This window comes from Dreissena polymorpha, chromosome 10, assembly GCF_020536995.1.
Source record: "Dreissena polymorpha isolate Duluth1 chromosome 10, UMN_Dpol_1.0, whole genome shotgun sequence".
Lineage (NCBI taxonomy): Eukaryota > Metazoa > Mollusca > Bivalvia > Myida > Dreissenidae > Dreissena > Dreissena polymorpha.
This window is the reverse complement of record NC_068364.1, coordinates 44,935,397-44,948,322: the sequence shown is the minus strand read 5'-3', so window position 1 is coordinate 44,948,322 and position 12,926 is coordinate 44,935,397. Positions and strand designations below refer to the sequence as shown.

At 38.3% G+C, this 12,926-nt stretch overlaps 1 protein-coding gene across 4 annotated transcripts in view; it reads left to right on the top strand.

Moving 5' to 3' along the window:
* The window catches only part of LOC127848246 (la-related protein Larp4B-like), an 86,991-nt gene that overhangs the window by 61,667 nt on the left and 12,398 nt on the right, over positions 1-12,926 (top strand). For all 4 annotated transcript variants that reach the window (XM_052380591.1, XM_052380592.1, XM_052380590.1 and 1 more), the window contains 7 exons: positions 1,882-1,982; positions 3,297-3,679; positions 5,848-6,037; positions 6,617-6,668; positions 9,801-9,923; positions 10,440-10,858; positions 11,664-11,784. In XM_052380591.1, the coding sequence (XP_052236551.1) occupies positions 1,882-1,982; positions 3,297-3,679; positions 5,848-6,037; positions 6,617-6,668; positions 9,801-9,923; positions 10,440-10,858; positions 11,664-11,784 (1,389 nt within the window). The remainder of the gene's footprint in view (positions 1-1,881; positions 1,983-3,296; positions 3,680-5,847; positions 6,038-6,616; positions 6,669-9,800; positions 9,924-10,439; positions 10,859-11,663; positions 11,785-12,926) is intronic.

Below are 12,926 nucleotides of genomic sequence, written 5' to 3'. Positions count from 1 at the left end.
TAGTCACATTTTTGGCCCAATTTTCATGAAATTTGCTCAGAACATTTGTTTCCTAAATACGAGAGTTGAGTTCAAAAATGGTTCCGGTCAGTTGAATAACATGGCTGCTGGGAGGGGGGCAGTTTTCTCATTATGCCCCCCCCCCCTTTCGAAGAAGAGGGGGTATATTGTTTTGCTCATGTCGGTCTGTCTGTCCACCTGATGGTTTTCGGTTGATAACTCAAGAGCGCTTATGCCAAGGATCATGAAACTTCATAGGTACATTGATCATGACTCGCAGATGACCCCTATTGATTTTCAGGTCACTTGGTCAAAGGTCAAGGTCAGGATGAATAAAATAGTAAAATGGTTTCCGGATGAAAACTCAAGAACGCCTATGCCTAGGATCATGTAACTTCATAGATACATTGATCATGACTCGCAGATGACCCCTATTGAGGTCAAAGGTCAAGGTCATGGTGACCCAAAGCAGTAAAATGGTTTCCGGATGATAACTCAAGAACGCTGATGCCTATGATTATGAAACTTCATAGATGCATTGATCATGATTCGCAGATAACCCCTATTGATTTTCAGGTCACTAGGTGAAAGGTCAAGGTCACGATGACTCGAAATAGTAAAATGGTTTCCCGATGATAACTCAAGAACGCTAAGGCCTAGGATCATGAAACTTCATAGGTACATTGATCATGACTCGCATATGACCTCTATTGATTTTCAGGTCACTAGGTCAAAGGTCAAGGTCACGGTGACCCGCGATAGTAAAATGGTTTCCAGATGATAATTCAAGAACACTTATGCCTAGGATCATGAAACTTCATAGGAACATTGATCATGACTCGAAGATGACCCCTATTGATTTTCAGGTCACTAGGTCAAAGGTCAAGGTCACGGTGACCTGAAATAGTAAGATGGTACTGGATGATAACTCAAGAAAGCTTATGCCTAGGATGATGAAACTTCATAGGTACAATGATCATGACTCGCTGATGACCCCTATTGATTTTCAGGTCACTAGGTCAAAGGTCAAGGTGACGGTGACCCGAAATAGTAAAATGGTTTCTGGATGATAACTCAAGAACGCTTATGCCTAGGTTCATGAAACTTCATAGGTATATTGATCATGACTCGCAGATGACCCCTATCGATTATCATGTCACTAGGTCAAAGGTCAATGTTACAGTGCCAAAAAACGTATTAACACAATGGCTGTCAAGATCACGGTGACTCCACTTAGAAAAATGGTTTCCGGATGATAACTCAAGAAAGCTTACGCCTAGGATCATGAAACTTCATAGGTACATTGATCATGACTCGCAGATGAAATAATGATGAAACTTGACCAGGATGCTTGTCTGGACAATATCTAGGTCAAGTTTGACATTTGGTAAAGATTGAATGAACCGGCTCCACTCAGGTGAGCGAACTAGTGCCATCTTGGCCCTCTTGTTACATGTTTATGATTGTACTCCCATTATGAGGTATTTTCCTGTACTTTTCTTGTAATTTAGGAAGTCAAGTGTAGGAATTAAGTTTCGTTGTCTTGACAATATAATTCTTCTGCACATGTCTAGTCTCAATCAATGCACTTTAAAATGCAAGTACGACTCAATATGTCATTTGTTAAAACTGTGTTTGACATGTTACGTTTGTTGTCTTCTTTTGTACAAAGCATCTACAGGGAAAAATGTAAATACTCTTTGCATAGCTTCTTATGTACAAAGCATAGGATATGTCTGTCTAATGTTAAGGTATGAGATAATGTACTTGTTTCTTACCTATTTCTCAGTGGATGTTCATCCGTCAACACAAAATCACTAGTCAGAACCAATTTACAAGATGATATATAAGTTACATCTATGTATGTGTATCCATTTCTAGGTACTGGCGATGAACGGTTACCAGGCAACTGGAGTCAAGCTCCCTAGCTCTGTTCCCAACAGAAATATGTACATTAGCAATAACAGAAACAATACAAACAGGTAATACAACCTTCTTGCCTTGTTTTGTAATCTTGCATGTATTTCTTTTAGCTTCAATAGTGACTTTTAATATTTGAATGATCTGAGATGATCACAATTTATTTATTTGTCACACCATTCAAGATTTTATTTAACGAGGTCTTTAATAATTCAAGAAACTTTAATTTACTTGATTGAAAGCAATTTGTTGGTAAAATATTTTTAAACTGTCAACAATGTTTAAAGGGCTAAAATTAAGGCAAATTGTTATAACACAGTAATAATTGTTGTATTTAGAAGCGCTTCACAAGAACATTGCATAATAAAACAAAACGAGCCTTAAATAACAAAACTGTTGCTAGGAAGTTCAAAATTAATCCCACTCAGGAACAAAGTGAAACTGGCTATATGCAAGTAACTTGTAGGCTGTTCAGGGTTTATGCCATGTGCTGCTATATGCGAGTAACTTGTTGGCTGTTCAGTGTTTATGCCGTGTGCTGCTAGTAACTTGTAGGCTGTTCAGTGTTTATGCCGTGTGCTGCTAGTAACTTGTAGGCTGTTCAGTGTTTATGCCGTGTGCTGCTAGTAACTTGTAGGCTGTTCAGTGTTTATGCCGTGTGCTGCTAGTAACTTGTAGGCTGTTCAGTGTTTATGTCGTGTGCTGCTAGTAACTTGTAGGCTGTTCAGTGTTTATGCCGTGTGCTGCTAGTAACTTGTAGGCTGTTCAGTGTTTATGCCGTGTGCTGCTAGTAACTTGTAGGCTGTTCAGTGGTTATGCTGTGTGCTGCTAGTAACTTGTAGGCTGTTCAGTGTTTATGCCGTGTGCTGCTAGTAACTTGTAGGCTGTTCAGTGTTTATGCCGTGTACTGCTAGTAACTTGTAGGCTGTTCAGTGTTTATGCCGTGTGCTGCTAGTAACTTGTAGGCTGTTCAGTGTTTATGCCGTGTGCTGCTAATCAGTTTCTTAAGGTTGCAAAAGCCTTTAAAACTCGAATCTATTATGACAAGTCATTAGTGTAATTAAGATTTTCTTTTGAACTACAAACAGCTCAAAATGGGTATCTAAGGAGTAATGGTTTAACCCATTTATGCCTAGCATCTAGAAAAAAGGCATTGGCAAACAGCGTAGACCCAGATGAGACGCCGCATGATGCGGCTTCTCATCATGGTCTGCCCTGTTTGCTTAAAGGAATTTCTGTAGGAAATATTCTAAATATAGAAATAAATATACTAGACATCCCTAATTTTGGAAATAAATTGATCCAATTTAGAAGGATGGGAGAGTCCACTAGGCATAAATGAGTTAACACTGCTTACTCTTCCTATGTTTCTCCAGGAATCAAAAGACCTCAAGCAACAACCACTCAATGGGTCGTGACAGGATCAACTCCAATGACTCGCTACCACCTCGTCTTCAGCATCAGCAGGAGCGTCAACAGCAGCAACAGAGCGCCGCCAACGGTGCCCATGGGGCGGCGCATGGCTCACACATGGCCCACCAACACGGCACACACAGTGGCAGTCATCAGCACGCGCCACACCACCACAAGTCTGGTCACACGATCTCAAACCATGGCGGCGTTTCGCCGTACGGTGGTGCCGGGCGCCGGGACGGCAGTCACACACACGGCGCGGGGCATGGTAACCATGGCAGTCACCATCAGAATGGGCCACATTCTCAGCATGGTGTACATAGCAATCATCATATGCACAACCAAGGTGAGGCGCCTTGTCAGTATATTTTCATTTAACACCAAAATATAACATTGTACTAACATGTACTTTAAGGAAAGTTTGTTATCCCGGCTGAATTTTTTTTCCGGAGGGGATATAGTAATTGGTCTGGTTCGTCTGTCTGTCCGTCTGTCTGTCCGTCTGGCTGAAACTTTGTCCGGAGCATAACTCCAAATCTATTTGATGGATTTACTTTAAACTTAGAATTTAAACAGATGGCAACTAGGAGAAGTGTAGTGACCAAGAACCATAACTGTATCTAACTTAGTTTTTGAATTATCTCCCCTTTTATATTATTTTAAAGTAAATGTTTGTCCAGAGCATAACTCTAAATATACTAAAGGGATTTACTTGAAATGTAAACAGATGGCAACTAGGAGAAGTGCAGTGACCAAGAACCACAACTCTATCTACCTTAGTTTTTGAATTATCTCCCCTTATATATGATTTTTATGTCCCCCACTATAGTAGTGGGGGACATATTGTTTTTGCCCTGTCTGTCTGTTGGTCTGTTTGCGCCAACTTTAACATTTTGCAATAACTTTTGCTATATTGAAGATAGCAACTTCATATTTGGCATGCATGTGTATCTCATGAAGCTGCACATTTTGAGTGGTGAAAGGTCAAGGTCAAGGTCATCCTTCAAGGTCAGAGGTCAAATATATGTGGCCAAAATCGCTCATTTTATGAATACTTTTGCAATATTGAAGATAGCAACTTGATATTTGGCATGCATGTGTATCTCATGGAGCTGCACATTTTGAGTGGTGAAAGGTCAAGGTCAAGGTCATCCTTCAAGGTCAGAGGTCAATTATATGTGGCCCAAATCGCTCATTTTATGAATACTTTTGCAATATTGAAGATAGCAACTTGATATTTGGCATGCATGTGCATCTCATGGAGCTGCACATTTTGAGTGGTGAAAGGTCAAGGAACTCCTTCAAGGTCAGAGGTCAAATATATATGGCCCAAATCGCTTATTTTATGAATACTTTTGCAATATTGAAGATAGCAACTTGATATTTGGCATGCATGTGTATCTCATGGAGCTGCACATTTTGAGAGGTGAAAGGTCAAGGTCAAGGTCATCCTTCACAAGGTCAAGGTCATCCTACAATGTCAAACATCATATAGGGGGACATTGTGTTTCACAAACACATCTTGTTAAGTTTTTTTTTTGTCCGGAGCATAACTCTTAATCTACCAAAGGGATTTACTTGAAACTTGAAATATAAACAGATGGCAAGTAGGAGAAGTGCAGTGACCAAGAACCACAACTCTATCTACCTTAAATTTTTGAATTATTTCCCCTTTTATATAATTTTAAAGTAAATTTTTGGCCGGAGCATTACTCTAAATCTACTGAAGGGATTTACTTGAAACTTGAAATATAAACAGATGGCAACTAGGATAAGTGCAGTTACCAAGAACCATAACTCTATCTACCTTAATTTTTTAATTATCTCCCCTTTTATATAACTTTAAGTAAATTTTGTCCAGAGCATAACTCTAAATCTACTAAAGGGATTAACTTGAAACTTGAAATATAAACATAAGGCAACTAGGAGAAGTGCAGTGACCAAGAACCATAACTCTATCTACCTTAGTTTTTGTTATTATCTCCCCTTTTATATAATTTTAAAGTAAATTTTTGTCCGGAGCATAACTCTAAATCTACTGAAGGGATTTACTTGAAACTTCAAACTTAAACAGATGGCAAGTAGGAGAAGTGCAGTGACTAAGAACCATAACTCTATCTACCTCAGTGTTTGAATTATACCCTTTATTTAATTTCAAAGTAAATTTTTGTCCGGAGCATAATGAATTATCTCCCTTTATTTGTTTTTACAAATATTACTCTCCTCTCTAAAACATATGCTGTAATACAAGCAAACACATTTCGCCGGGGATTTGGCACTACTGTGACAAGCTCTTGTTAAAATTTAATTTGCTTAACCCGTTTAATGAAATTTATCTGCTGCTAGAAGTGGTTTGTTTTTGGTTTTTTTGAGAATGTGCTTAATATATTGATTATGTAACATAGAGTTTGTATTTTAGAATTGAGTGGTAGCTGTAATACTTGCTTAGTAGCTATACATAATGTATCAAAACTAAAAGTACAAATCTCTACGCTCCTACTGTTGTTTCTACAGGTGGTATGTTGTCCAATCATCAGCACTCTCAACAACAACAGCCCGGCGGCCAGCAACATCAGCAGCAGCATTTAGATGGCAACAACAATACCAGTAACAACAGTAGTAGTACCAACAGCAATCGCATGGCGTCGTCAACAGGGACAGCTGCTGCACCGAGGGTGTCAGATAATTATTCTGGGGGCCCGGGGTAAGCGTGTGTGTTTGTTTTTTTGTACAGCATTTCAGTTATATCATGGCTGTAAGTTAAACAGGTCTCACTTTTCCTGGGTTAGCTGGTTTAAGTGCCCATTCTTATAACAGCAACTAACAACTGCCTTTCTTGAATCAGAGGTAGGCTGAAATTGGCGTAAAATGGATATCATTATCAATTACCACACAAGTTTTGTACCTTTACATGACTGAATACTGTCTTGTTGAAATACTAGCCCTTAGAATGACCAAACACTGTTGATTCAATTTCACATTAACTTGTTTTTATTTTCATGCAAACATTGGTCTTTAATTTATCGGCAAAAAATAAATAGAAACACAAGTAATGGCAAAATTCTTATAATCCTACAGTATGTCCATAACCTTACAACTGCAAGTATTTCAAAGTAATTATTTTAAAAAGCTATCATGCAATATAAAACACGCAATAGAAAACAGCCTATGTTTCTTTTTCTCAACAAATAGAATACTTGTTTTGGTTTGATCTGCCAACTTTTGTTGAAAATATGTTTTTAGTAGAAAAATCTTTCAGTTTGTTTGTGTTGTGTGTTTCCAGGAAAAACAACTTCAGAAGACGCAAGAGGGAGGAGGATGGTGCTAGACCAAATGTAAGCAGAGATTTTGTCAGTTTGTTTAGACCAAATGTAAGCAGAGATATTGTCAGTTTGTGTAGACCAAATGTAAGCAGAGATATTGTCAGTTTGTGTAGACCAAATGTAAGCAGAGATATTGTCAGTTTGTGTAGACCAAATGTAAGCAGAGATATTGTCAGTTTGTGTAGACCAAATGTAAGCAGAGATATTGTCAGTTTGAGAACATTTATCATACAAGAGGTTCTAGACCAAATGTAAGCAGAGATATTGTCAGTTTGTGAACATTTATCATACAAGAGGTGCTAGACCAAATGTAAGCAGAGATATTGTCAGTTTGTGAACATTTATCTTACAAGAGGTGCTAGACCAAATGTAAGCAGAGATATTGTCAGCTTGTGAACATTAATCATACAAGAGGTGCTAGACCAAATGTAAGCAGAGATATTGTCAGTTTGTGAACATTTATCATACAAGAGGTGCTAGACCAAATGTAAGCAGAGATATTGTCAGTTTGTGTCAACCAAATGTAAGCAGAGATATTGTCAGTTTGTGTAGACCGAATGTAAGCAGAGATATTGTCAGTTTGTGTAGACTAAATGTAAGCAGAGATATTGTCAGTTTGTGAACATTTATCATACAAGAGGTGCTAGACCAAAATGTAAGCGGAGATATTGTCAGTTTGTGAACATTTATCATACAAGAGGTGCCAGACCAAATATAAGCAGAGATATTGTCAGTTTGTGAACATTTATCATACAAGAGGTGCTAGACCAAATGTAAGCAGAGATATTGTCAGTTTGTGAACATTTATCATACAAGAGGTGCTAGACCAAATGTAAGCAGAGATATTGTCAGTTTGTGAACATTTATCATACAAGAGGTGCTAGACCAAATGTAAGCAGAGATATTGTCAGTTTGTGAACATTTATCATACAAGAGGTGCTAGACCAAATGTAAGCAGAGATATTGTCAGTTTGTGAACATTCATCATACAAGGGGTGCTAGACCAAATGTAAGCAGAGATATTGTCAGTTTGTGAACATTTATCATACAAGAGGTGCTAGACCAAATGTAAGCAGAGATATTTTCAGTTTGTGAACATTTATCACACAAGTGGTGCTAGACCAAATGTAAGCAGAGATATTGTCAGTTTGTGCACATTTATCATACAATAGGTGCTAGACCAAATGTAAGCAGAGATATTGTCAGTTTGTGAACATTTATCTTACAAGTGGTGCTAGACCAAATGTAAGCAGAGATATTGTCAGTTTGTGAACATTTATCATACAAGAGATGCTAGACCAAATGTAAGCAGAGATATTGTCAGTTTGTGAACATTTATCATACAAGTGGTGCTAGACCAAATGTAAGCAGAGATATTGTCAGTTTGTGAACATTTATCATACAAGTGGTGCTAGACCAAATGTAAGCAGAGATATTGTCAGTTTGTGAACATTTATCATACAAATGGTGCCAGACCAAATATAAGCAGAGATATTGTCAGTTTGTGAACATTTATCATACAAGAGGTGCTAGACCAAATGTAAGCAGAGATATTGTCAGTTTGTGAACATTTATCATACAAGAGGTGCTAGACCAAATGTAAGCAGAGATATTGTCAGTTTGTGAACATTTATCATACAAGAGGTGCTAGACCAAATGTTAGCAGAGATATTGTCATTTTGTGAACATTTATCATACAAGAGGTGCTAGACCAAATGTAAGCAGAGATATTGTCAGTTTGTGAACATTTATCATACAAGAGGTGCTAGACCATATGTAAGCGGAGATATTGTCAGTTTGTGAACATTTATCTTACAAGTGTTGCTAGACCAAATGTAAGCAGAGATATTGTCAGTTTGTGAACATTTATCATACAAGAGGTGCTAGACCAAATGTAAGCAGAGATATTGTCAGTTTGTGAACATTTATCTAACAAGTGGTGCTAGACCAAATGTAAGCAGAGATATTGTCAGTTTGTGAACATTTATCTTACAAGTGGTGCTAGACCAAATGTAAGCAGAGATATTGTCAGTTTGTGAACATTGCTAGACCAAATGTAAGCAGAGATATTGTCAGTTTGTGAACATTGCTAGACCAAATGTAAGCAGAGATATTGTCAGTTTGTGAACATTTATCATACAAGTGGTGCTAGACCAAATGTAAGCAGAGATATTGTCAGTTTGTGAACATTGCTAGACCAAATGTAAGCAGAGATATTGTCAGTTTGTGAACATTGCTAGACCAAATGTAAGCAGAGATATTGTCAGTTTGTGAACATTTATCATACAAGAGGTGCTAGACCAAATGTAAGCAGAGATATTGTCAGTTTGTGAACATTGCTAGACCAAATGTAAGCAGAGATATTGTCAGTTTGTGAACATTGCTAGACCAAATGTAAGCGGAGATATTGTCAGTTTGTGAACATTTATCTTACAAGTGGTGCTTTCGCTATTTAATGATGGTATATATTGGCAATGGAGCCTAATGTTATGAAAGAAGCTACACAAATTTCAAGAAAATGTTTACTCATATGCACATGGTTGAATATGCCATCTGGCAAACTTAAAAAAACAAATCTGCATTATGCAGGGCAGTAAAAAGCAACAACACATACACAATCTTTTTATATAAATTCATGGTCGAATCTTAATAATTTATGGTCAAGTGTCGGTTAATATGTTTATAACCAGTGGTTTATTGTTTTGATCATCAGTGTTTTAACAACATACCTCAGATGTCTATCACACCCTTATTGTTCATTTCCTACACGTTAGAAATCTATACCATTTGTTGTTACTGCAATGAAATGGCTAATATTGTCAAAAATAAAAACTCTTGCGAAGAAAACCAGTTTTACATTATCATTTATGCCTAGCGTCTAGAAAAAAGGCCTTGGCAAACAGCGTAGACCCAGATGAGGCGCTGCATTATGCAGCGTCTCATCAGGGTCTGATCTGTTTGCTTAAAGGAATTTCTGTACTAAATATTCTAAATATAGAAATAAGTATACTAGACATCCCTAATTTTGGAAATAAATTGATCCAATTTAGAAGAATGGGAGATTCCACTAGGCATACATGGGTTGAATATCGCTCCTAACGGTTTCACAAACCTCATTTCCATCTGTCTGTTCCCGTGTTCTAGCGGTCAAACTCCTCCCAGCAGTCCCAGCGTGAAGGTGCTCCCCCAGCCCACCACGGCCGCCAGATGTCAGTGGAGAAGTTTGACTACGAGCCCACCAGCTTTCCTCCACTCCCCGGCGCTGAGGTGGGGCTCACATTACCTTCTGATTACCTTCTGAGTTTAAACCTAGTTGTTTTTATGCCCCAGAAGGAGGGCATATAGTGATCGGACTGTCCGTCTGTTCGTCACACTTTGCGTTTAGGTTTCGAAAAATGCTCATAACTTCTATGTCGCTTCAGATAGCAATTTCATGGGTAGAACGAGTACATAGGTGTCTTTGAGAGATTGAAAGAAGGCCTCTGTAATGGGGATGGATTCCATGACCTCCCTGTCACTCTGCTGACACCATATCACCTATGCCTGGGTGACCTCTTGATTGCATTGTTATAGTTATGTGTCTCATAAAAATTGTATTCTTCGGAAGTATCATTAAAAAAAACATCATTAAGCTGATGTTTTTTATAATGGTTTGATGTTTGTAGGAAGATATATATTGTACATATTTCATGCACATGATAAGTTATTGTCAGATTTGTATTTAACAAAATAATTCTGGTTCTTTTTCCTCACCCACTGATAAACGCGCTTTTACATTTTCAGAGCAACACTGCATCAGGGGAGGTGTTCGAGAGCAAGTTGTCTGATGTTGTGAAGGGCACAGCACGGCCGCTGACTCGTGCTGATTTGCCGCCCAAGTCTTCAAACGCCCCTTCTAGCCCAGCCGTAACAACCAGCCTCCCTACCGCCACCACTACCACTACGTCTTCAGTCCCTACAAAACCTGCGCCCCTGATAAAGGAGGCCACGGTGGCGCCATCTAGCACCACAACCACTGCCTCCGCGCCGCAGCAGACGCCACATTCAGTCGCCTCTTCTGCTCTATTGCCACCCACAACGGCCCATTCAATGACATCAGTGCAGTCTAAGTCTTCAGTGGCAACAGCTGGATCGTCCTCAGCAACGGCTGTGTCTACCTGGTCGACAGGGGCAGCGCAGTCCTCTGTCTCTCAAAGTCACAGGTGAGACATGGACCGGAAATATTAACCCTTATACTGCGAAGATAGGCAATTTGACCTATTTCTGTTCCAGTAGAGAATCAAATTAAATTTAAGACCTTTCTTACTGGATAGATTCTAGTTTTAAAGGCTTCATTAGATACAGATGAGCAGCAAACAGCTTAAAACGTGAACAGCCTGAGTGGGAGTTACTTGCAGGCTGTTCTGGTTTTTATGCTGATTGCATATAGCCATTATTACTTTACTTCGGACTGGGCCTTCAAAATAAGACTGTTTGGGTACAACAAGTATCTATATGAGCCTTATTCTGAGAAAATTGGGCTTAATGCATGTGCGTAAAGTATCATCCCAGATTAGCCTGTGCAGTCCGCACAGGCTCATCAGGGACGACACTTTCCGCCGAAACTTGACTTCCTTGAAACTAAAAATACCATAAAAGCGGAAAGTGTCGTCCCTGATTAGCCTGTGTGGACTGCACAGGCTAATCTGGGACGACATTTTACGCACATGCATTATGCCCAGTTTTCTCAGAACGCGACTCATATAGGTACAAATTTGAGAGTTCGAGGTCATGAGGGCTTGTAACACAATAGAGGATAATGGTGAAATAGAATTTGACAAAAAGAAACGGGAAAAATTAAATATAGATCATGAATATTAATAATTTTACAAAAAAGACAAAGTAAGATCGATTCTTCAATTTGTCTAAAAACTGAAAACATACGTTGTACCTAATAAAGTTTTAAGTTGCTGTTTATTTTTGTCGGTGCATCTTCAATTAATGTTTGTTTCTGTTTTTCATTTTCAGATCTTCAAAGTCAGGTCATCATCATCATCACCAGCAGCAGCAGCAGCAACAACAGCAGCAACAGCAGCAACACTCTGACCACAAAATATCCCAGGAGGCCCAGCATTCACAATCAAACTCTGTACGTGGCACTGAGTATTATGTAGACATTGAATTTCTATTTTGACAAGATTTTGAAGCAAAATAATGATCCATTTTGCTGGATTTTGATGCAAGATGATTTTGTTCATATTTTTTACTGGATTTTGAAGCAATATAATGTTCTATTTTTGCTGGATTTTGATGCAAGATGATTTTTTATTTTTACTGGATTTTGACGAAAATTTTCACAAGTTTTTATGTTTTTAAATTCTGCTAAATAATAATATTTATTGAAAATATTTTTTGTTTTTGCACGAATATTTAATTTTTGAGCATTGTGCTAAATAGAGGGCTTCATTTGGGTTTGATGAGATAAAACTAGCATTGTGCTATATAGAGGGCTTCATTTGGGTTTGATGAGATAAAACTAGCATTGTGCTATATAGAGGGCTTCATTTGGGTTTGATGAGATAAAACTAGCATTGTGCTATATAGAGGGCTTCATTTGGGTTTGATGAGATAAAACTAGCATTGTGCTATATAGAGGGCTTCATTTGGGTTTGATGAGATAAAACTAGCATTGTGCTATATAGAGGGCTTCATTTGGGTTTGATGAGATAAAACTAGCATTGTGCTATATAGAGGGCTTCATTTGGGTTTGATGAGATAAAACTAGCATTGTGCTATATAGAGGGCTTCATTTGGGTTTGATGAGATAAAACTAGCATTGTGCTATATAGAGGGCTTCATTTGGGTTTGATGAGATAAAACTAGCAATACCTAATCTGTTCATTCTCTTATAAATCTCTTGCCAGATTCTCATTATAAACTAATGGCCAGCCAAAGCAATCGTTATGCAAGAAAAATAGTCATACTTGTTTTTCAGTAATTGTAAAATTTGTGATTGGTACTGCCTCTATGAACCTTGGTAATGCCTCTATGAACCTTGGTTATGCCTCTATGAACCTTGGTAATGCCTCTATGAACCTTGGTAATGCCTCTATGAACCTTGGTAATGCCTCTATGAACAATGGTTATGCCTCTATGAACCTTGGTAATGCCTCTATGAACCTTGGTTATGCCTCTATGAACCTTGGTAATGCCTCTATGAACCTTGGTAATGCCTCTATGAACAATGGTTATGCCTCTATGAACCTTGGTAATGCCTCTATGAACCTTGGT